This window comes from Mustela lutreola, chromosome 5 (genome assembly GCF_030435805.1).
Source record: "Mustela lutreola isolate mMusLut2 chromosome 5, mMusLut2.pri, whole genome shotgun sequence".
Classification (NCBI taxonomy): Eukaryota; Metazoa; Chordata; class Mammalia; order Carnivora; family Mustelidae; genus Mustela; species Mustela lutreola.
Genome location: NC_081294.1, coordinates 31,058,753 through 31,084,964, shown reverse-complemented (window position 1 = coordinate 31,084,964; position 26,212 = coordinate 31,058,753). Strand labels below are relative to the sequence as shown.

Below are 26,212 nucleotides of genomic sequence, written 5' to 3'. Positions count from 1 at the left end.
AGAGCTTGCTTCCCCCCCCCACCCCACCTCTCTCTCTCTGCCTACTTGTGATCTCTCTCTCTCTGCCAAATAAATAAATAAAAATCTTTAAAAAAAATTTTTTTTAAAAGTACATGTAATTCCATAGCTATTGCTGGGTGATGGGATTATGGGATTATGGGATTATGGGTGATATGTATTTAGTTTTGCTTATCTTTGTATTATAATCTCTGCTATATATATGATTTATTTGTGAGGTTGTTTAATACATTTCAATGTTTAGAAACCATACCTGAAACAAAATCTTCTCATTAATGATTCAAGGAAATCATTGAAAACAAGTAAGAATGCATTACCTATGAGAGCAGACACCTCATTTGTCTAAAATAATGAGTCCAATGAAACATCGTCTACATTTTTAAAATCATAAAGAATGTATTATTAAAGTTGATGTAGACTTCTTCACAAAATCCAGAATATTAAAACTATGGTTTACAAAAGCTTAGAAAAAGAAAAAGAAATTCTTTTTTTTTTTTTTTTTTTTACTAAGCAATTTTTCACCCATATACTCTACACTTAGATTTAACCATTGTTAGGGTTTTTCTTAACAAGAGAAGAGAAATTCCTTTTAATAGTGGGAATTAAAGATATTATCTACCTCAAAAAAGGGAATATTTATCAACATTTCTAATCATAATGGAAATGCAAATCAAAAGCACAATGAGATATCACCTCACACATGTTAGGGTATCCATTATCAAAAGACAAGAGATAGCAAATGCCCGAAAGTGGAGAAAAGGAAACACTGTATACACTGTTGGGAATGGAAACTGGCACAGCCACTATGGAAAACAGTATAGACTTTCCTCAATAAACTTTCAGTTTATTATTACCATATTACCATCTGATCCAGCAATCCCAATTCTGTGTAGATATCAAAAAGCAACAAAATAATTATTCAAAGGGATATCACTACTCACATATTTATAACCATATTATTCATAATAGCCAAGGAATGGATATGACCTAAGGGTCCATCAACAGATGGATAAAGAAAATGTAGTAGATATATATAAAATGGAACATTATTCAGCCTTACAAAAGAAGGAAGTCATGTCATTTTTTACAATATGGATGCATCTGAGGGCATTATGCCAGTGGGAAAAAAACAGAAAGCTAGACAAAGGAAAAAAAAAAAAAAAAGCATGATTCAACGATGTGTATAATAAAAAAAAAAAAAAAGTCCAACTTATAGAAACAAAGAGTAGAAAGATGGTTGTCAGAGATTAGGGTGAAGAAAATAAGAAGAGGTTGATAAAAGGTTTTAAACTTTCAGTTATAAGATGTATAAGATCTGAAGATCTAAAGTAAAACATGGTGACTATAGTTAATACTGTATTGTAAAGGGGCACCTGGGTGACTCAGTCGTTAATCATCTGCCTTCAGCTCAGGTCATGATCCCAGCCTCCTGGGATCAAGCTGTGTTGGGCTCCCTGCTCAGCGGGAGGCCTGCTTCTCCCTCTCTCACTCTCCCTGCTTGTGTTCCCTCTCTTGCTGTGTCTCTTCCTGTCAAATAAATAAATAAATTCTTAAAAAAAAATACTGTATTGTATAGCTGAAATTTGTTGAGCGACTAGAACTAGAACCCTCTGGCCCTCAAAAAGATAAATATGTGTGATGGATGGGTATGAGTTGATTAACTCAGTGGAGGGAAAACCTTTCTTTCTCTCTCTCTCTCTCTCTATATATATATATATAATATATTATATCAAATCATTGTGTTATATACTTATTTTATAATTTTGTTTGTCAATTATCCCTCAATAAATCTGAAAAAAAATAAAACATTTTAAATGTCATGTTCTATGATACTTAAAATATTAGACTCTTTAAAACATTAATTTAACTTAGGATGAAACTCTTACATTTTTATATTTAAGATCTTCATTTCTACATATTTGGAATAGCCAGCTTTTGTGTTTTAAAGATTTATCTTAATTCATGGTATTTTTTTGCTCTGCTTCTTAGGTACCAGCAAAGGCCAGACGTCTTACTCCACTGCTTCCCTACCACCACCGCCACCACCCCATCCAGTCAGCCAACCACCTTTGCCAACGTCTCACCCAACACAACCGCCAGTCCCAAGTCTACCTCCCAGAAACATTAAACCTCCCTTAGATCTAAAGTAAGCAAAGATTATCTTGCCATTTGTTTGTCAATCTCTTCCCATAGATTTTCACACTATGCTTGGCTGAATGCTGGAGTTTCATGGTAAACTGCTGGGGCCACAAATGTGGGCAGATGGAAGGAGAAGGAATGTCTGGACAGGCTGCTCTTAAACCCCCATATCCTTGAGTAACTATTGTTTAACTGTTTTTACAATGGTTTTTCCCCTGGAAGTTCATTTGAAGAAAATTTCCACTGCCTTTTTAAAATCTTGAAGAATTCTTAAGGTTAGCACTGCAATCATCTCTTCCACCATTACCATCACTGCCACCACCACCACTACCATTATCATAATCATCACCACCACCATCATCGCCACCACTACCATCATTGTCATCACCACTACTATTGTCATCATCGTCACCAACACCAACAATCATCACAACCATCACCACCATTATCATCATCTGTCATCAACATCACTGCCACTAACTTCACCCCCGTCACTACCATTATCATAATCATCATCACCACCACCATCCTCACTGCCATCACCACCATCCCCATCAAAATCATCATCACCACCATCACCACCACCACCACCATTATCATCATCAACAGCACCACCATCATTATTACCACGACCACCATCATCACGACCACCATATTTTACTGACTACTTATGACAGGCTGGAACTTTACATATATAAGTAAAAAATGTTTTCATCACTTCACAGATGAAGAGATGGGAATTTACAGTGACTTCCCCACAATTATACAAGAATGTAGAGTTGAAATTTGGGGCAATGTCAGTCTATGTCCAAAGCAAATGTGTGCTTTTAACTACTCTGCTAAATAACCTCCTTGAGTAAAAAATGCAGGTTTTCTCTCAATCTTCAGACTTTTGGCTGTGTGTTAAAAAACTAGGAAACTTTTATTCAAGCCCACTCTTGTTTTTCTTATATGGTGCTTTTTAGAAATGTCAAAACTATTTGGGTTGTTATGCATGGGCTCTTTATCCATGATTTACCAGAACAGCTGGTTTAGGAAAAAGCAGACAGAAGATTGGAAAAGAATAAATGTCATTTTAAAAAGACATTGGATAATGGCAAGTATAGATCCTTATGGCAAGTTAGACTAGGTCTTCCCTTTCTTCTTTTAGAAAATTGCTTTGCATGATTCTTCTTTACCACAAGTAGGGTATCCTATTTGTGGATATAAGCAATATCCCAAAATATTTAGCTGCAGTTTATTTTTCCTTTACTTCAATCCCCTAACAGACTGATGTTCTTTATATTTAAGTACTTCATATCCAAAATCAATATAAGAGAATCTGTTAATAACAATATCTGTACATTGAAAGTACTTCATATCCATAACCTATATAGTAGAATCTATTAATATCAAAACCTGGTTGACAGCTTTATTTTATTGATCATGATTACAGTTTAGAGCAAGCGTCGAAAATACATGTGTCATGGGTAGTCACCACTGTGTTTCATTTTCTGTGTTTATTTGAGGTATAAAGGCAGTAAACTGGAAAATGTTAGAGCAGCTTTGGGGCTATTACCTTGTTTGTGGCCTGCATCCCACCTTTATGTTAACTGTGTGCCCTTCCGGACATTTGATTTTATGAATTCTAATTGAAAGACTCTAATACCCCATGATATCTTGCTACCAAATAAGAGCTTAGGCCATCTGCTTACTAACAGGTAAGTGCTAAATAAATATTTGCTTAGTTAAAATAATAAAGTAACATGTGTTCTTATATACACTTGACTTCTATAAACTGTTTTGCTTTCACATGTATTAGATTTTGTTTCTTTTCCCTAATTTTTTCCTAGTCTGATAAATTTAACCCACCAGATCATGGTCTTAGTACTTTTGAATTTTATTATGTGACCCTATCCAAGCTACTGCCTTCTGTCTTATATGATTCTAGTGAGAGATTTTAATAAATACTCTGAGCATGAATCCCTGAAAATTTATAAGACATAAAGACTGATCATTGTTTGATTGAAGAAACTGTAGAGAGGAGGAGTTTTTGGCACTATTCTTGCTATATGAGAAGTCCCCAAGACCACCATATGTTTGCGGATTCATTTAAAGGACGCACAGGACCCAGTGTTTAGTTACCATGGCTAAGATTTATCACAGTGACACTGTCCTTCTATGCCTAGAAGGGACACACTGAGAATGTTCCTTTCTCTGGCTCTGGAAATGTGTAATGTTGCTTCCCAGGGAAGCCCTGTAGGGGGGCTTATTCAAGTTTTTATTGAGAGTTGGTCACATAAGCATCTTCAGGGTAACCACTACCAAAAACCCAGACTTCTAGAAGGAAAGCAGGTTTTCACCACAAGTTGTATGGTTTATACAGTCTAGGGCACAGCAAGGCATTCATATCAATTAGTCAACTTTAAATCAGTGTAGGGAATTTTTTAGAAGTGGAGTTCTCAGATGTAAACCAAGGGCAATCTTAGTGTCAGAGTCTTCTAAAATTAGCACCTTTGGCCTACTGTATTATCCCTTTTCTGCAAGCCTACTCCCCCAAATCCATTACAATATGGTGGGAAATAAAAAAATTTTAGATGGAGGAAAGAATTTCAAGAACAGATGTATAACCTGTAATACACATTCATAAGGATGCTGGTGAATTTCTCAGCTTTTCAGTGAATTGTTGCAAAGTTGAAAAGGGTCTTTCAACCAGCTAGGCCCAAACTCTTACTTGTAACATTATTTTCATCAGAAAGTGGCAAAATCCACCAACTGTAATACACTTTACCCCATCCCTATTTTCATCTTATTAAGGACTCATAATTAGAAAGTCAGATTCCCCTAAGAGTTCCTGACTCTACAAAATGCATAAACTCTCAGAAGAACATAAAAGGATACAAGAGTCTTCTTGAATTTTATATTGCATAGACGATAATTACAGAATCTGAAAGTCAATTGTCTGATGGAAAGAAAAGAGGAAATGAAAGCTAAGGGACATCTACAATTTTTTTTTAGGTAAAAATGTGGTGTATAGTGAAAGACTTTCAGTCTCCCATCAGAAAGCTCAAGTAAATTCCAAAATGAAGAAATAGCTAGATTAGAAACTTTATCCCTAGTAGGGGAAGCCATGTAAGACACAAAATAGAAACGAGAGCAAAGTGACTCGTTATTCAGGCTCAAAAGTTTATATTTCATGTGAGAGGGAAATTTATGGAATAAACTTTAAGCACAATTGTGAGATATGGGTGTTCCTGTGTTTATCCTCATGCCGTCACCCTTCAAAACACACGCATGAGTGTTTTCCACATGCTCCCTCTGCCAACTTGCAAATGCCTTTCCTCCCCTCTCTGGTCAGAGGCTACTCTCAGATCCAGCTCTACTAGTTTTTTTTGTTTTGTTTTGTTTTTTTACATTCACTCAAGAATTGTGTTTTTGAGCCACTATTTTGTGTTGTTGTAATAGTCGTTCAGGAAATATCAGTGAACAAAATAAAGATCCTTGCCCACCTAAAACAGGGAGCAAGAGACCCAATGAATAAAAATAATAAACAGGTAAGGAAGAGAGTGTAGTGGGAAATACGAAGTAGGAGAAAAGAGGGCAGAGTTAGGTGATGTAGTAAGAGGGTGGGGTTGGGGACAGGGTGTTGCAGCTTTAAGAAAGGGGAGGGCAACACCCTTTATAGGCAGTTGTACTTAAGAAGACACACGGAAGTGAGGGAGTTAAGGTTGCAGATGTTTTAAGCAAGACCATTCGGGGCAGAGAGAACAGACAGAACAAATGCCTAGAAGGTTCAAGGACTAGGAAAGGGGTAACAGCTACCGGAGTAGAGTGAGCAAGGGAAGGAATAGCAGGAAAACATTCAGCTCACACAGGGTCTTGCCGGTCATAGTCGAGACGGTGACTCCTCAGTGAAATGGTAGCCACTAAAAAAAGGTTGAGCACAGCAGTGATGTTATGACTTATGTTTTATCGAGATCACCTTAACAGCTACATAAAAGAGACAGTAGGCAAATATTGAAACAGGGAAACTAGTCAGGGAGATAACGCAGAAATGCAAACATGGTATACAGGTGGCTCTAACCAAGATGGTGGCAGTGGAGGTGAAGAGAAGCATCCAGACTCTGAATATACTTTGAAGGTAGGGACAACAGAATTTGGATTTGAGGTATGAAGAGAAACAGAGATCAAAGATGGCTCCAGGGCTTCTGACTTGAGCGACTATAACATAAGGATGATGTTTCCTTCAACTGAAATGGGAGAGGATGACGGTGAGCAAATTTGGGGCTAGAGAAGATCAGGAAGACATGGCTATGTTAAGCCTGAGATGTCTTTTAAACATCTAAGTGGGGATATTGAGGCAGCAATTGGGTATCAGGAGTGAAGAGTCTGGGAGAGAGTTCTGGTTTTAACATATGAATTTGGGAGTCAGAGGCCTCTATTCTCCACTTAGAATCACGAAACTATTACAATCACCAAGGAAGTGAGTATAACTAGAAAGAAGAACCAAGCCCTGGGGTACTCCAACTCTACGAGGCCTGGGAGAAGAAAAATGAACAAAGAAGAGTAAAAAGGAACAAGCAATAAAATAGGAAGAAAATAAGAGCGTGGTGTCCTGGAAGCCAAGGAAAGATCGTATTCCCCAGGAAAAGGTAGTGATAACTGTGTCCGATGCTACTGAAGGCCAAATAAAAGAGGTCACGAGGGTGGTCATGTGGAGGTCATGGGGGTGAGAATTCCTGGGCTTGGGAAGTAAGTCTGACTGAAACAGCGTTAGAGGAGCAGGAAATGAGAAGAACGGGAAAAAGTGATTATAGACAACTCTTCCGAGAAGTGGGGGCAGTAACTGGGGGAAAAATGGAATAGAGATTTTGTTTTTTTAAAGATGGGAGAAATAACACTATGTTTGTACGCCGGGGAGAGAAACCCAGTGAAGAAGGGAAAATTATAATGGTGGGGGGGGATAATTCCTGCAACAAGGACTAGAGTGAGTGGGAAGTCGTGTTCAGGTGCGGGACTGGCTTCCCAAAGGAATAAATAACTGACAGGTTTACAGTCTTCCTGAGGGTGTAGAGTCTGTATTGCTTGTGGCAAGAAAGTGAATTTTTAATTGGTATCAGGGAAGGAATTTCAGGAGATAGGGTGGCCTCCCCAGAAGTCAGATGTAATGACATCATTCAGATCAAGATGCCTTAAGAAGGTAAAAGGTTGGAGGCCGAGGAGAATTAGAAATAATAACCCTCTTAAAGTGGCTGAGGCCAGAGTTCTTTTATTTTAAATTGTACTGGTTCCCCACCTAGTGGTCAGAAGTCACTAGTTAACGTTTTCTGCTGTGTTACTCAAGACATCAGACATCGGAAGAGAAACTGAAACGCGTCGAAGAGAAGAGTTTATCACTATTAGTGTTGAGATCAACATCCCTCTCTGTGTAACACGTTTCTTGGCACCACCTTTAAAAATTAATTATAATTTTATCCATATAACTGATTTTTCAAAGGAAAACAGAACCAATGGTTGAATATTTTGGTGTACGAAACAAACTCCATGATTATTAATAGTAACGAGACAGGAAAAGTGAAGTAATAAGAAATAATAAATACTGGGAAATGACTAAGGTTGGAAAAGGGAAAAGTGGAACAGGTCTTACCATGAGGTCATTCATAGTCAGCTTCAGATTCTGGGGGGCTCTCAAATTAGAGGAAAAGTAAGAATTAACCATTATAATGTTCTTATTCATTAGAAGTGCTTAACGTTGTCTGGAATTTGAGACCTGCCCTATCTGATGCGCACTCCTGAGTGGCCTTACCTAACTCCATTTGGAAAAATATTGGCTGAAACGAGTTTTATAGGTCCTCCTGCATTCAATACAGGAAGACATGTTCCCGAGAAAAGTTCACAGAAAAGTCATAAGATTCTATTCTCAGCAACAGCAGGTATAGAACCAAGTTTCATGGGACGCTTAGATCTGCCCTTCTACTTTAATTTTTTTTTTAATTTTTTTTTAAAGATTTTACTTATTTACTTGCCAGAGAGAGAGAGAGAGAGAGAGAGCGAGCACAGGCAGGCCAAATGGCAGCAGAGGCAGAGGGAGAAGCAGGCTCCCTGACAAGCAAGGAGCCTGATGTGGGATTCCAGGACGCTGGAATCATGACCTGAGCCAAAGGCAGCTGCTTAATTAACTGAGCCACCCAGGCATCCCCACCCTTCTTCTTTATAAAACAAAAACAAAATACAACCCCGACAGTTAAAGTTATAAATAACAAAGAAGATATAAAGGTCAACAGCTTTACATCCTAAAAAGTCAGGAAACAGAGCTCTAATAGCTTTCTAAAAATGGCAGTCGTAATATTGAGTTGAGTTCGCCTTCCCTATGTAATTCTGCACACCACCGTGTAAAAACAAAGAACTGGTGAAAAGTCCTCCTAAGCAGGCACCCTGTTCTCACAACTGATAAGCTTCTTTTTCTTCTCCTTGACCTGCTCCCTCTGCTTAGGTCAGTGTGAAGCGTGATTGGTTTCATAGCTTGCCTATATCTTTTTCTCAATGCCTACAACACGTTTTTGTTTTTGTTTAATAACTGCTGACAGTTTAATCTCAGTTTATTATGACGCTCACCTATTTCTCTTCCTCATGTTTTCCCTGTTATTCTTCACTATCATTCATACATCACCTCATATTTATTGAATGTTTTCATGTTATATATGGTGAATTCGGAGTTTTAAAAGTAAACTAAGATTTATATGCTCTCATGTTGTGTCCATGAATCAATGTATGCATGCGAACATTATCTACAAACATGTTTTTTTATAAACATGCAACCACATATGTATGTATGTGCTATGCAGATACTCTCCATTCTGCAATTATTTTTTATTCTTTCAAGTGTTTTAGGAAGTAGGGGCGCCTGGACGGCTCAGTGGGTTAAGCCTCTGCCTTCAGCTCAAGTCATGATCTCAGGTTCCTGAGATCAAGCCCTGCATCAGGCTCTTCGCTCAGCGGGGAGCCTGCTTCTCTCTCTCTCTCTCTCTCTCTCTCTCTCTGCCTGCCTCTCTGCCTACTTGTGATCTCTCTCTGTCAAATAAATAAATAAAATCTTTTTTTTTAAAAAGTGTTTTAGGAAGTAAACTACAAGTCTGGTAGTCTTTTTGACTAACATTCTTTTCAAAAATGACCATAAACAAGTCACTTCAGCAACAAACGTTAATTTAGTTTCTTATGCTGGGACATAATTAATTCATCAAAAAAAAAATCAAAGCCCTATACATGACTGGAATTATCCTAATAGCTTTCTTAAAATGACAGTCATAATAACAAATTAACTAACAAAGTGACAGTCTCTTTCTCATAGTCTCGTAGTAGGAAAGGAGCCCTGCGAGCAATTACTCTGTAATTACAGTGATACAGAATAATCACTATAATGGAGCAAACTATGACACATAGAAGCAGCAACTGCGTGGGCCTGGGGCGTTGGAGATGACTTCACAGAGAACGGAGTGTTTCAGGAGAGGCTTAAAGATTAAGAAGGGTCACAAACGGGATGTGATCAGGAGAAAGATGATTCTAGGGAAGGAAAACACAGTGGGCTAGGCATGGAGGAAGAAGAAACAGAGTGTTCAGGGAGTGAGTCAATATTAATATGTGAAAAAAAGATGATACCAAAAAATGATATAAGAGGATATAGGAATGGATAAGGAAGATGTGGTCCATATACACTATGGAGTTTTATGCCTCCATCAGAAAGGATGAATACCCAACTGTTGTAGCAACATGGAAGGGACTGGAAGAGATTATGCTGATGAAATCAGTCAAGCAGAGAGAGTCAATTATCATATGGTTTCACTTATTTGTGGAACATAAGAAATAGCATGGAGGACATGGGGAGATGGAGAGGAGAAGGGAGTTGAGGGAAATTGGAAGGGGAGGTGAACCATGAGAGACTATGGACTCTGAAAAACAATCTGAGGGGTTTGAAGTGGTGGGGAGTGAGAGGTTGGGGTACCAGGTGGAGGATATACAAAAAATAAAACTGTAAAAGAACAGGACTGAGGGGCGCCTGGGTGGCTTGGTTGGTTAAGTATCTGCCTTCGGCTCAGGTCAGAGTCCTGGGGTTAAGTCCTGCATCGGGCTCCTTGCTCAGTGAGGAACCTGCTTCTCCCTTTTCTTGCTTATGCTCTCTTCCTCCCTCCCTCCCTCTCTCTCTCTGACAAATAAATAAATAAAATCTTTTAAAAAAAAAAAAAATGAATAGGACTGGTCATAAGAACCTTGCATACCATGAAACAGGCTGTGCATTTTGTTCTGTAGGATGTCAGTTTATTTGACATCTAAGGTTTTGTGTTTTTAATTAATATGTAATTTATTTAAGTTAGTAATGCAGAGGCCTAATTTATTTTAAGTACGTAAATTCACGTAACTTGCTATCTTACTTATACATCTATTAATTTTTATTGAAATAAGAATAATTATTGTCAGTGGGATCTTTGATTAATGATGGAACAATATTCAGGTTAAATTCTTTTAAATGGATAGTTACATTTAAAAATTTAGTTTTAATTACCCCTTCCATGTTTTACGTTGCCTCTGTAAATCTACATGCTGAATTTTTTAAGCATTTCAAAAAGGTAACTGAACAGTAACTGTGCTAAGCAAAATCTTCCCCAAAACTTAAGTGAGTCATAAATCTATTAAAGCATGTCCAGTTCTCTTAAATATTCCAATTGTATTTTCAATGAGATTCTTCTTATACCTCTTAAGAAGCACATTTATTTTGAAAAATTTTATTAAAGTTAGAAAGAATAGTGTAATGAACCTCCATGTCCTCTGCACAAACTTCAACAATTATAAACTTATCACCAGTCTTGTTTCATCAATACCCCCACACACAGCCCTCTTTCATATTCATAATACCACATAATTCTATTAATAAATGTTTTAGTAGGTATTCCTAAAATTTAGACTCTATATATTAATATAAAACTCAAGTCAAATATTCTATTGTCAATGTTCAAATCTTCAATTGCCTCTTTTTTTTAAGTTTGTTTGAATAAGAATCCATATAAGGTCTATACATTTTCATTGGCTTATACATCTGCAATTCTCTATCAAGCTATAACTCTACCCTCTCACTTTATTTATTTATTTGTTTATTGCAATTTATTTGTGGAAGAAATCAAGTTGTTTGTGGGTCTTATAGTTAACCACAGCCTGGACTTTGCTGAGTGCTTCCCTATAGTGTAGCTGTGTGTTCCTCTTTCTCTGTATTTCCTGTAAATTGGCAGTTGGAGGTAGAGGTGACTTAACCAAATTTAGTTCTAATTGTTTTGGTAAGACTACTTCCTAGGTGATGGTATATTCTTTTATCAGAAGTCTGTAATGTTAGGTTGAATCTCCTTTTTTGATGTGAACAGCCTTTGAGTCTCAACATTAACACAGAGAATACATACTTTTCAACTAAACCAAAAAGTCTAACAAATTTTGAATTAGTTTGACATATCTAACTGAATATTTGCTAATGTAACACATCTCTTAAATATTATAAATACTTAAGATATTGAACATAAGTATACTCTCCCAATGATGGTAAAACTTTTTTCCCAAATTTTTGTACCATGGGCTTGACTTCTTTCATCATTTCTGTATTTAACTCCGAATCTCTCAAGGATTAAAAAGATTTACTAAGGAATATAAGTGTCTTTTTCTCACCAAGTTAATGAGTTGATTAATTGAGCTTTTACACTTACCTAAATTAAAAGCTAAAGCATATATAGGTTAAATTTTAACATTTCAAATTTGTTTAGAAATAAGCTTATTGGGTCAACAATTGATGACCGCATATGCTTACCATTCCAGATGGAGACTGAAATATGTATGTCTATGACAGTTCTTCCTGAGCCACAAGTGTACCCACTGAGGGTTTTTTTGTTTATTGTTTGGCTTTTGGTTTTGGGTTTTTTTGTTTGTTTGTTTGTTTGTTTGTTTTAGTCTAAGGAATAATAAGGCACTTCCAGCCTACATTCTTCAAATAGGGTTAATTTTGCAACCAATATCTCTTGGGTTTAAGTAACAGTCTTTCCTAATTCTTTAAGTGGCTTGAGTAATGAACATGAGAGTGATATAATCACATTTTGCATAAGAGAGATCATTTTTAACAGCAATATGGAGAAGGGATTGTAAGGGTGGAGAAGAAGGAGAACAATGCTCATCACTAGAAGATGGGGCAGATGGCTACTGCAAGGGTCTATGTTAGTGATACTATAATTCTGTCCTTGTATCTATCAGGAAAGAGGAGAGTGATGGAGGGAGGAAGTGAATTATAGGAGACATTAAATATATGGAACTGATAGCATGATTAATTTAATGTGGAACTGAAGAAGAGTGAGAAGCAAGGATGACTTTGAGGCTTAGGTGGATATGGAACTGTGGTATCATTCACTAAGATAAGAAACTTAATTGGAAAAACGTGTTTATGCTTTGATAAAAGAAGGAAGCCTCAGTTTCTGTGATATTAATATAGAACTGGTTGTGGGAAATTCAAGTAAAGATGTGTATATATGAATCTGAAACTCAGAAGAGAGGCCTGCACTGGAGATGTCAATGGAAATCACCAATACTAAGAGGAAAACTGAAGCTGTGGGCATATATGAGACCATTCGGGGACAGATATAGATTGGAAAAAAGAAGGCAAGCCAAGACCAGAACACAAAGGAACATCATCACTTAAAGGAGCAGTCAAAGGGAAATAAGCCCACCAAGAAAATTGTGGGATGGTGGTCAGAAATGAGCCAGGAGAGATTTCTTACAGAAACAAAGGAGACTCTAGGAAAGCTAAATGTCCAATAATGTTAAGGGCCACAAAATAGTCACGTAATATGGAAGCTAAGAGGTGTCTAGTGTATTTGGTAAGTCCTTTAAGAGTAGTTTCAGCAAAGGACTGGCAATAGAAGCCAGAGTATAGTTAAGAAGAATTGAGTGAAAGGAAAAGAAGTCAAGTCTGTGAGCACAGACAGCCTTCTCCACTTTGGCTGGGAAAAGGAGGACTATCTGTGGTGATGGGGAGGATTTAGAAAGGTAAAGAGAAGAGTTTGGCTTTTATGAATGAGAGTAGTTGTGCTAGGAGAGAAAAAAAATGTGAGATATTTAGGAATGGGGAGTTAAAGAAGAGGAGTAATAATAATATATATAATATGCTGACAAACAAAAGAAGAAGAGAAGGGGAATAAAACATTGATAATTTAGACAGAATTCAGAACACAGGTGGAAGGAACTTTGATATAAGGTAAGGATAAGTTTGGGTTAAATGAATATTTTTATTATGAGAGGAGAGTTCACATCCAATAATTGTTATTTTATCAGTGAAATAAGAAACAAGGCCATCTTATTATAGGGGAGAGGAGAGTGACAGGAGGTTTGAAGAAAGTGGTAAAGGTTTTAAATAGCCATTGAGAAGGATGATGGGAGAGAAGGTTCACTAGGAAAAGGTATATGAGATTATGGAATAGTGTTGAGGTTAAAGCTGAGATTAAATGTCATCTGTGACATCCAGAATCAGTGAAATAGCAATTTTTCCCAGCTATGTTAATCAACTTGAGGAGAAAAATAGAAAATATAGATGTTGCATCAATCATTACAGATTTGTGGGGCCCAGGTATTGATAACTGTTAAGAGCAGCTGGAGTAAAGTGGTTTGGAAAGTGGTTTGGAGTCCAAGCCACAAATGGCAGGAAAAAATCCAGGTGGAGAACATCTGGAAAGTAGGAATCAAGGTTTAGAACTAATTCTCTTTGGTATCCAGATCATAAGACCAATCAAATGCCTTCAGAATCCTGGAATTGAAGCATTGATATACTGCCATTTTAACAGAAAACATATTACTACCCTGAAGCAATGAGGTACTGTTATGTGTCTGCTATGAATAGACAGAACTATCCTCAAGGACCCTGATTATCCATGTTTTTGCCTCAGTAGCAGCATCAATATGAGCCTAAGGCCCATTCTAACAACTTCTGAAGTTATAAATTGGAGCAGAGATTAAAGAAAAAAGAATAATTTTAAAATGATGCTTTTATTCTTTTTCATTGTAAGATGAGCATCTATTTGCTCCATTTTTATTTTCTCTTCTTTCCTGCTTTCAGAAGCCCTGTAAATGAAGAAAATCAAGATGGTGTGATGCACTCTGATGGTAAGGGGCTAAAGATGTTTTATTTATTTGTTAAATTAGATATAGAAATTTGAGTTAATCATTCTGATAGGGTCACTATTGAGCTGTTGTCCTCAGTGGTCCATGCAAGGTCCCTCTCCTGTTTTACTTATGTATGTATTCCCTTTTATCTCCATGACCCACTCACTCCTTTCTCTCCATTTCCAACCAGAGACAAGTATTCTAATGTATTTAATGTGTGTGTGTCTGTTTATACATATTCTTTGCATATTCTTATAAGTATGTATATATTTCAATTTACATAAACAGTACGTTATATCTCACCCTGCTCTTTTTTTTTTTTTTTTACACTCAGCATTATGTGTTTTAGGGGACCCACCCATGTTGTTATATGTGTATTTAGTTTATTAACTACTTCACAGTACCCTACAGTATGTATCCTATGCATCTACACTTTACTTCCAATTCCCTGGTACTTATAAATAATAATTCAGTGTATGTTCTTGTCCATATTCCCATATGGACCTCTGAGACACTTTCTTTAAAATATATATCCAGTTGTGGAATGGCTGTTTGTAAGCTATGAAATATTCATTTTGACTGATTAGAACTAGAGTATTCTCCAGGAAATCTGCATCTGTGTGTACTCCCATCAGCAGGGCATAAAAATTCCAAGATGCCTACATTTCACCAATGCCTGGTATTATTCAGCTTTCCAATTTCAAGTCTTATATGTATAAAATGATATCTCACTTTATTTTCCTATTTCTGCTTCTACTGGGTCTGAGTACTTAGTTTGTGTATTGCAGTTTCCTTTGCGATTTCCTCTTCTGTAACTTGCCAGTTCATACCTTTTGACCACTTTTGTTTCAAAGTTGATATCTTTCTGGTTGACTTGCAGGAGTTCGTGTGTATTTCAGATATTAATCACAGTCAGTTGCAGACACAGCTACTATCTTCTCTCAACCTATCCATTCTCTGTTACCCCAAGCTGCCCTTCACTGAACAGAAATGAATTTTGATATGATCAAATTAATTATTACATTGTAACTTGTGTTTTAAAGTTTCAGTTAAGAAGTCCTATTCCTAAAAAATAGAAGTATCTATTTTCTTCTATAAATTTCTTCCCTTAAATTTGAGTCTTTGATGTCTTTGTAGTCCACCTTTGAGGAGTTAGTAGAAACCCTGATTTATTGCCTCATTTATGGATCTAGTTTTCCCATTATCATACTTTGAAACCCATACTTTTCTCAATATTTTATAATGCCACCTTTATACTACATCATGCATTTATGTATGTATACCTGTGTATTTGTGTGTTTAATAACTGTGTATATAAGAGTGTATGTAAATTCATGCATCTTTCTCTGAGCTCTCTGCTCTATTCCACTGGTCTGTGTGTTCTATACCAACACCATACTGTTTTTATTATTATTACTCTAGATTATGTCTTCATATTGAATAATTATTTAATATCACTAAACACTTGAATAGTAAGAAAGCCAGGGGGAAGGGCAGAGGGAGAAAGAGAGAGAGAATCTTAAGCTTAAACCCCACATTGGGCCCAGCTTGGAGCCCAGTGCAGGGCTCAATCTCACAGCCCTGACATCATGACCTGAGCTGAAACCAAGGGTAGGCCACTTAACCAACTAAGCCACCCAGGCACCTCAGTAAAGTATCTTAAAAAAAAAAAAAAAAAAAAAAAAAACCTGAGTAACTAGATTTGCACTCTACATAAATCTAAGTCCTTGGGAACAAGTAAGTCAAAACGTGTGAACTAATAATTTTCTGACAATCCTTTGTTCCACACAAGGCCGTAAAACCATATATGTATGCCTTTCATAAAGAGGATAAAAAGTCTTCATTATTTTTTGCCCTTTGCATTATTTTATGAAAGCCAGTGAGATGATTTTATGGCTAAATTACAAGTATTGAAAAGGCTATAGTGAAGATCTAAGCCACATATTCTATTTTGTACTTACATACCTTTGATAAAGCATAAGTTCTGTTAAATTTTGAACTGTTTTGAATATATTATGTATTATGTCTAGTAATTCTGTACTAAAGTGCTTTTTAATTAAAGTATATTAAATTTTACTCTTTTTTTTTAAAACCCTTTAGGTCCTGGAAATCTAGATGAGGTCAGTTGGTTTTTTTTTTTTTTTCGCATTCTGATATCATACAACTTCACTCAAATACTTAACATGATTCGTGTTCTATTGACATAAACCAACGAATGAAAACTGTTATGAGTAATAATGATATTTTTCCATTTATAATATTACTTCATCTAAAATGCTTGAGACATTAGACACCAATCATTACACTGACTCACAGGAATTTTGTAACACTGTGCATAAACTTAAGTCTGGCTAGACATCTGAATTATATAGCAGAATATAAAATTAGAACTTTTTGTGCTAACTTTTCCAATTTATCTCTTGAAAGGAAAAGAAAATATTTGAAACAAGACAAACTTATATACACTTAAATTTATGCTTGTTTTACTAAGCATTTGATTCGATGTAATGTGTGTATGTTCCCTTTTTGAGTAATTAAAATTAATCATTATTAATGTTTTCCTTGACAGGAACAAGACAGTGAAGGAGAAACATATGAAGACATGTATGAGTTTTATTTTTTACCATGATTTCATCCCTCTGAAATGAATATTATGATTTCTGTGAGGGAGAATGGATGGCTATTGAACACAAAGAGGGAAAAGCTTTATTGTTCAAATAACTGACATATAATGATAACCTTTATTTCAATACAAAAGACTAAAGATTCTTTATTTGTTTAAGAATTTTATGGAAGACTCTTAAAAATGTTCTTCTGTGAGAGGCCAGAGACCCACAGCTACTGGAAAGATCTCAGACCAGGAATCTCTGAGGCAGGGATCTAGACTTCTTGCTCTCAGTGTGTTCTTGGGCAAATGAATTTATCTATTTCTTATAACTTCCCCACCTAGACAGTGCTTCCCCTTGCAAGGTGCTATGAGAAATAATTTACCACAGTACCAGATGGCAAAGTTTCAACCTGCTGAAGCAGAAGGATGTTAAAAATAGTTCCAAAATGGGTTTATGGATGGGCCAGGACTAAGAAATTTCTTGGAAAGTGAGGGAAAGAAGAAATAAATATGTGAATTTATTTTATCTTTTTTTAAATTCAAATATCTTAATTTTCTCTACCTGGTTCTGGTACAGCCGCTTCTGAAGACAGTTTCTGAATTAAGCTTTGCATGTATGTACATGTGTATACCCTGTACCTGTGAGTGCCTGAGAGAGAGAGAGAGAGATTAATTGTATTCACACCGATAAGCAGCAAGAACAGGACCTTTTTGTCCATCTCTCCCACTGGCTAGCATAGATTATGACGGGAAGCAGAGCCTTTGGAAGGTAACCTCATTTGCATGCCTCCTACTGGATTTTAGAACAATCTCACACACCCAGGAATTTTTACAACCTTTGGCTTCTTACCTTCATCTCTACTATCAGATACTGTCTTCTGTTGTGGGGAGAAACCTCTGGATACCTGAGCCATAATACATCAATGTTCCCAAATGCTGAAACAGTGTAACAATTTGTATCCACAGAGAAGCATCCAAAGAAAGAGAGAAAAAAAAGGAGAAGGAAGAAAAGAAGAGATTAGAGTTGGAGAAAAAAGAACAGAAGGAGCGAGAAAAGAAAGAACAAGAAATAAAGAAGAAATTTAAAGTAAGATCTTGCTTGCCAATGGGTTAAAAAGAAAAAAAGAGTAATCTCTCTTTATAACTTTCATACAAAAGGGGCAGCATTCTTGAAAACTTACATGGTGGGAGAATTAATTAATTGTTGTTTCCTTAAAAAGTAACTACCTTCATAAGAGTAATTATTTTGCCCAATATACTCTCTTATCTCTGCACCAAAAATGTAATAGGATAAAGCCCAAATAAAATATGGTGCCTTAGAATTAGTGGGCACCTAGGAAATTTTATGTTGATTTAGTGAATGAATACTCAGTTGCTCAAACCCATCTTTGCTCTCACCATTTCACATTTGATCTTGACCAACTTACGCTATGAGCTCGCAGCACACACACAGATATCCCTGTGGCAAGCATCACAATGGTGCAAGGGACACAAATGCATCTGGATGACCCAGACCTGTGTCAGAATAAAGTTGCTATAACTACTCTAACTGCTGGTGTCTAGCTGACTTATATTTTGGCCTTTATTTTTACCTTAGGTACATGTTGACCCACTCTTTCTCGTCCCTCTTTTTCCACCTGGATTTCTGACCTCTCTCTTCTCTGATCTCTGATTTCTAATTGTATGACTCCTATTACTATCACCAATGCTACACTTGCAGGCTGTCCTCTCTTGGATGCACCATCTTTGATGACATGGCCCCATCAGGCACAGGTCTGGTGTGTTAGCTATATTTAAGGTGATTATATGAATTACAGAACTATTCTTCATGATGAAAAGGATTCATGTCAAGATTCCTTTAAATATTTAATTCCTCTGGAACATTTAATGTGTCATTTGAGTTATAAAAATTTGATTTCTATATAACTCCCCAGTGTATTTATTGTATTAAAACAAAGTTTCAAAAGCATGGCACAGGAAAAAAAATAAAGCTTAGAGTCAGTTGGACAGATGTGGATTTAAATTCCAGCTGCCCATGTGAGTTATGTGATTGTGGGCATATTATTAAATTTCTCTACACCTCAGTTTCATATTCTTTTGTTTTGTTTTGTTTTTATTCTTTAAAGTAAGAATATATGATACCTCTCTGGGAAGTTTCTTGTGGAATTAATTAAAATAATGTACATAAGACACTCTATCTGCTAGGGTTCTCATTAAATTTTGAAAAAGCTTACTATATGTAAGTAAAATTAAGATTAAAGCATGACTATTAAGACATTTTACTCATACAGATGTATGGGTACCAATGTTCATATGTTTCAAATGACAAATATGATAAATTAGTTTCTTAAATAAAAGTCTTCATAACACACTTCTGTGAAGGGACTTTGGAATTTTGAAGGAATTCTTGTGTTTCTTTTGGAGAAATCAATTTTGCATTATTTCAGTCATTCATTCAAATGATTTTTAGTAAGAAAAAATTAGGATATAGAAATCTTACCACTAAATATGAACTCAAAGTTTGTGACTAGGACTTAACAAGCTGTATCCTTCCACAAAAATAAAAGATTAAAAGTGAGAAGATGTGGGGTGCCTGGGTGGCTCAGTGGACTAAAGCCTCTGCCTTTGGATCAGGTCATGATCCCAGGGTTCTGGGATCAAGCCCCGCATCGGGCTCTCTGTTCAGCAGGGAGCCTGCTTCCCCTTCTCTCTCTGCCTGCCTCTCTGCCTACTTGTGATCTCTGTCTGTCAAATAAATGAATAAATTCTTTAAAAAAAATAGAAGATGTTACAATTAAAGAAAATAGGAAGAAAGAGTATTTCTGAGTATTCATTCATTCAAAATTAAGTCTCTAGCATAAAATATTTCATGTTTTCAGCTTTTGAAATTCAGATACATCTTAACATCACTGGCCGATCATAATTTAAATTAAGTTTTTTCTCTTAGTGGTACATAATCGATGATATGTCACAATTCATAACATCATGAATTCAACAAAATGAGGCAGAACTTCAAAAATCACAATGCATATTTGCATATCAAAAGGTCCAAAACATTATGTTGAAAAAGATACAAATTTAGGACTAGGAAATTAGGAGTTCAGGATTCATGTTCTCAACTGGATTACAGTAGTTCCTATTATTCACAGGTGATACATTCCCAGACCCCCAGTGGATGCCTGAAAATGTGGATAGTACTGAACACTATATATACTATTTTTTCCTTTATATAGGTACCTATGATGAAGTTTAATTTATAAATAAGGCCCAGTAAGAGACTAATAATAACTAATAATAAAATAGAACAATTATAGCACTGTATTGTAATAAAAGTTATTGAATGTGGTCTGTCATTCTCAAATATCTTATTGTACTGCACTCACCCATCTTACGATGCTGTGAGATGATAAAATTCCTATGTGATGAGATGAAATGAGGTGAATGACCTTAACATTGAGACATAGCATTAGGCTCCTATTGATCTGACAATAGGTCAGAAGGAGAATCATCTGTTTCTAGACCGCAGTTGACCATGGCTAGCTAAAACCCCAGAAAATGTAACCACATATGGGGGGGGGGGGGGGTTCTATATTCTTCTGCTATGAAGAAACCACGGTACTATCCAGGATATTTATTTCCAAAACTTCACATAATATTTGTTTGCTATTTTTCTTATTTACAAAGCTATTTCTGAAATGTTATCTTTTTATAGCAGGTAATGTCTACTCTAAGTTTACAGATAGACAACACCACAAAGTTGAGGAGATAAAAAAAAGGAAAGAAAGAAAATGCTTTTCCCACAAGTACTACCCACCACCTTCCCACCCCTTGGCGTCTGAAGTCTAAAGAGAACCATCAGAATAACTACACCATGTGAAGATGGGAAAAAACTTCCATCTACCCAGCAGACCACCAGCCAACCCCATAAACCCCATAGCATCCAGCACATATTGTCACACATAAGTCGTATTCAGTATTCGTGGCTTCCTCTGTAAGCCTTTCACAGGCTTCTAAGATCAACAGATCACTACCTCTCTCTTTTGGACCCCAAGCATATGTTTACCTGTTCCTTGTAGGTCCTGCCTCACCTCTATGATTTTCCCCCTTGCCCCTCTTAAAACAACATTCATTGGGTATGACATTCATCCCCAGTTTATGTAAATGTTGTAAATAGGCTGGTTGGCATGTCGTGGATGTATTGTATTTCAAAGCTCTGTTCCTAAAAGATTTTCTGAATAGTAAGAAAGCCTGATGTGTTTGTTCCTCTTCTTTGCAGCTAACAGGCCCTATTCAAGTCATCCATCAGGCAACAGCTTGCTGTGATGTCAAAGGAGGAAAGAATGAATTGAGCTTCAAGCAAGGAGAACAAATTGAAATAATCCGCATCACAGACAATCCTGAAGGAAAATGGCTGGGCAGAACGGCCAGGGGGTCATGTGAGTGCAAATTTTCCTATATCACTGGGCTCACCCATTCCCCCAACCCCCTCCCTTGTAAAATCCCTCAGTTTGATTCCTGGAGTCCGCAGTCTCTCATGGTTCATCTCCTCCTCTGATTTCCCCTTCTTCATTTTTCCCTTTCTTCTCCCAATGTCCTCCATGCTACTCCTTATGTTCCACAAATAAGTGAAACCATATGATAATTGTCTTTTCTCTGTTTGATTTATTTCACTCAGCATAATCCCCTCCAGTTCCAATCATGTTAATGCAAATGGTGGGTATTCGTCCTTTCTGATGGCTGAGTGACCTTCTACTGTATATATGGACCACATCTTCTTTATCCATTCTTCCGTTGAGGGGCATCTCAGCTCCTTCCACAGTTTGGCTATTGTGGATATGGCTGCTGTGAACATTGGGGTATTAAGGAGGACATGTACTGCATGGAGCACTGGGTGTTACACATAAACAATGAATCATGGAACACTGCATCAAAAACAAATGATGTACTCTGTGGTGACTAACAGAACATAATAAAAAATTATTAAATTTCTTGTGATTTCAAAGTGTTAGGGTTTTTTCAAGACAATATTAAATATGCACATTCTCTTGTTAGGAGTAGTTAACAGGGCAGACAAAAATAGGAAAATTTAAAAGGACAGGGATAGCTCCAGCTTCGCCTCATCTGCATTATTGTTTTAATAGGGGAACAACGCAGATATTTCTATGATTCCAGGGAAGAACGAAGGGCGTTCAGTTCCTCCCTGGTGTTAAATGGGGGTGGGGAGGAATGAATTACATGAGTCACTTTGGAATCCTTAAAGTAGACCTAGGCTTACCGCAAACCACGACGGCCTAACTCTTTGACAAAGTCCAATGAAACATGTCTACATTGGAAGTCTATAAATCAGATGTGCATGCAGGGAAATGAAGGGAAAATTTAAACAGCAAATGTGCAATGGATATCTTATTTACAACTTTGAGATATGGAAACTACAGTTACCTGACCATAAATCATTCCTCCTTTTGGTAGATGGCTACATTAGAACAACTGCTGTCCAGATAGACTATGATTCCCTGAAACGGAAGAAAACGTCTCTCGGTGTTCTTTCCTCAAGACCTATTGAAGATGACCAGGAAGTCTACGATGATGTTGCAGAACAGGATGACATTAGCAGGTATGTGAAAATACAAATTGTAAAACAGCTCGGACTGTCGTCTTGTCAGAGATTATATATTTTAAGATCCTAGAATTGTACTTAGCGTTTTTCCGACTGCTCACTATCACTAAATTACCATTTACAATCACAGATATTTCAGTGTGGGTGAAAGGTCCTTTGAAACCCCATAGTCTCATATTTCACTCGTGAACTGTATGTATCAAAAACTACTTAGCAAATAATAGGCCATTTGCCAGGTCTTGCTAAAGGCATTGTGATTCCGTAACACAGTTTTATAATACTCATTCTCATTTGATTTTAGGGTTATGCCTAAAGAAATATGATTTTGCAAAGTACGGAGCATGAGATAAAATTCAGCTCAAAAAATATAAAAATTTTTGCTCTAAAATATGAGCCTAAATATATTTGTTGTTCTTGTTTGGAAACATAACTGATAACATAAAGAAGATTGCTTTTTAATACAATTCTACTTTGCTTTTACAGGTTAAAAAGCAAAAGTTCAGTTCTCTATGATCCCTGGTAATCAACAAAGGGTCCAATTTTCTTTCCATGGACCATTCATTCCAATCAGATTGGAATGACTTTCCCCTGTAGGAGTCACAGGAACATTTTTCTGGGGTAGAGGAGACAGGACAAGATATCCTTTCTGGAGAAGATGGGAGCGAAGAGTTGCCATTTTCTCTCATGCACCTTTCCTTCCCATCTTTCCCTTCTAAGTCTTCTGCTTCCTTCCTTTTTTTTTTTTTTTTTTAAGATTTTTATTTATTGGACACACAGAGAGAGAAATCCCAAGTAGGCAGAGAAGCAGGCAGAGAGAGAGAGGAGGAAGCAGGCTCCCCGCTGAGCGGAGAGCCCGATGCGGGGCTCGATCCCAGGACCCTGAGATCATGACCTGAGTCGAAGGCAGAGGCTTTAACCCACTGAGCCACCCAGGCGTCCCTGCTTCCTTTCTTCATCCCTTCTTTTCTATCTCTTTTTTCCAGCTCTGATCCTCCTTGTCCTTTCTTCTCTTTCTTGCTTTTCCATTTTCCTTCTCCTTTCATTCCTTCCTTCCTCCAATATCTCCCTTTCTTCGGTAAGGCTATAACCCCTTCAAGTTGACAGAAAATAGGATGAAAATCTCTAGCCCAGTTAGGAATCCTTGTTTTTCTGTGTCCATTTTGCAGAACTGGGACACATCCACTATGATCTCAAAACATATAATCTATGCTAGATCTTCACTTAGGTAAAAATGGGGTCTGCACCTTTCATAACTTAAATGAACTTAACTCAAAGAAAAAACTTACTTCAATTATCAAACATTTTTAAATATAAAATGATCAGTATAATAATATACTTATAAAATGCATAAAGAATTCGGTTTCCTTCCTGCAATTGTTCCCTTCATGTCTTCAGTTAAGGGTGTTGTGTTGCTTTCTGGCAGCTTTGTCTTTCTAAATAGTCGGCAATGCCTTCTTGTCATGTTTTGATATATGTTGCATAATTTATGGTAAATTTAATAAATATGCCATAAATTATGCAACATACATCAAAATATGCAATGTATGCACTGGAGTTTACAGAGCATAAATTGGCTTTGGTAATCAGAAATGCTCTGTGACCTAGTTTGAGAGTCTATAAATGCCAGTTTTGAGGTCAAAGTTTTAAAAGGCCATATTCTGAGAGTCACAGAATTTTCTGTACATGAGTATGTCATTCTGCCTACCTTCAGTGTCTATACTTTATGTTTCATATTTTATCTTAAAAAGTGGGTTTTTTCCCTCTTATTTTGAGATTCAAGAACTCCAGGAATATTAATACATACATATTTATGATGCACATAGGCAAGAAAAAAGTAATCCACGGAAAGGAGTGATGTTCTTAAAATGTAGCATAATTTAGTCATAATAGGGAACTACTTCCCAAAACTAATACTATTACTTTACCTTTTTCATTGTATGGAGTCCATAGATACCACAACTCTAGAAGATACACTCTAATTAGTAAGCATGTAGCAGAAAAATAATCTATTTCATGAAAGGGAGTTGGAGGAGGAGTATGGTTTTCATGTTCAGGATCTTAAACAAATCTAGCATCACAATAGTTACTAGCATGTATGTCAATCTTATACATATTTAATGAGAAAATGAAAACAGAAGTTTGATCGGGGTTTTTTTTTTGGTTTTTTGTTTTGGGTTTTGTTTTGTTTTGTTTTGGGGTTTTGGTTTTTTGAAGCTACAGCTGCTGCCGGCAGAGATCTCACAACAGAACAGGCTTTGTCCTTAGTAGAACAAGGAAAGATGCTGAGCCCAGTCGGCAGCTTGCCCTGGCAAGAGTAGGAGAAAGCACCATCCTGTCCTTCCCCTTCTCCAGATGTCCCCTGGGTCCTTGCACACTTCACCTGCTCGCTCTCGTGCTCTCTCTCTCTCTCTCTCTCTCTCTCTCTCTCGTAGGGGGAGCTGACTGCTCACTTCACACTCTTTGAGCAGGCAGGAGGTTTAACATTATAGGTCCTGACAGCTCTCCTTCTCCCTATGTTCTCAACTAAAGCAATTTCTGTAATAAATATGAGACGTTGAAGAAAAAAGGAAATTATACATGCAAATACTTCATCACATAACACACTTTGCTTCTCTGAAGGGTCACCAAGCTTCTTCCCTCCGTCCTTGCCTTCCTTTCTCTTTTCTGGCACATTCCTCTCTTAACGGCCACTTCATCTGGTAAATGCTTTGTGTTCCGAACAGACCATTTTAAGAAGTTGAAGAAATGCTCTAAAAATAAAATAATATGTGGCAGCTCTGCTCCTGATTATTAAAACTCTGTTCTTTGGGAATTGGTATGAGAATCTCCAAGATGAAATGTATTTGCCAGGAGTGGCAGTCAACCAAAATTGTAATTTTTCACATAATCCTAACTGCTTGTTTCACACTCAAAGAGAAGTGTCAGACAAAATGAATGTGAAAACAGTATGTAAGCAAGTGGAGAACATACTTAAACGTCATGAAAAATCAATTCCTTATTTACATATTAGGACATTTATAGCATGTTTTTCGGCAAGGTTCCATTAACACGGTATATTTTATTTTTAAATTAACCACAGATCTGTGTCAGGCCCATTTCTTTTATTCTGACTTCAAGGTGGAGGAATCAGATATGAGTGTATAATTGATCCGCAGGACTGTAATGTCAGACCAGTATCTGTTGCTGGCGGATTATCCAAAGGGCAAAAATGGTGGTTACAGGGGATGCAGCCAAGTGAAGATACAACAATATTATAGAGGAAGGCAGAAGCCTGAGGTTCTTATGTCTGCTCTTCTGTTAATTAAATGTAGGCTGGGTCATGTCACTTCATTTTTCAGAGCGTCAGGTTCCTTCCTGCAAAATAAGAAGATTAAAACAGACTTCTGAGATTTTGCCAGTTCTCACAATCTACTCTTCTTTTGCTCTAGCAGAACTCACATTTTAGTGGAAGACACAGTCAAGAAAACTGATGATTATAAAATAGGGAAAATATAGAGTGTTAGAGACATAACTAAGAAATACAAGTAATATGGATTAGAAAATTGGGAACCACACTATTTACAATAATACGAATAAAATTTTGGGGTGCCTGGTTGGCTCAGTCAGTTAAGCATCCAACTCTTGATTTTGGCTCATGTAGTGATTTCAGGGTCGGAAGATTGAGCCCCGCATCA

The 26,212-nt window shown here is 36.8% G+C and overlaps 1 protein-coding gene across 5 annotated transcripts in view; it reads left to right on the top strand.

Annotated features, from left to right (window-relative positions):
• Window positions 1–26,212, top strand: part of FYB1 (FYN binding protein 1) — a 154,293-nt gene that overhangs the window by 102,681 nt on the left and 25,400 nt on the right. For all 5 annotated transcript variants that reach the window (XM_059173851.1, XM_059173853.1, XM_059173852.1 and 2 more), the window contains 7 exons: window positions 2,008–2,164; window positions 14,267–14,313; window positions 16,414–16,433; window positions 16,883–16,917; window positions 17,888–18,008; window positions 21,198–21,357; window positions 22,391–22,535. In XM_059173851.1, coding sequence (XP_059029834.1) covers window positions 2,008–2,164; window positions 14,267–14,313; window positions 16,414–16,433; window positions 16,883–16,917; window positions 17,888–18,008; window positions 21,198–21,357; window positions 22,391–22,535 — 685 coding nt within the window. The remainder of the gene's footprint in view (window positions 1–2,007; window positions 2,165–14,266; window positions 14,314–16,413; window positions 16,434–16,882; window positions 16,918–17,887; window positions 18,009–21,197; window positions 21,358–22,390; window positions 22,536–26,212) is intronic.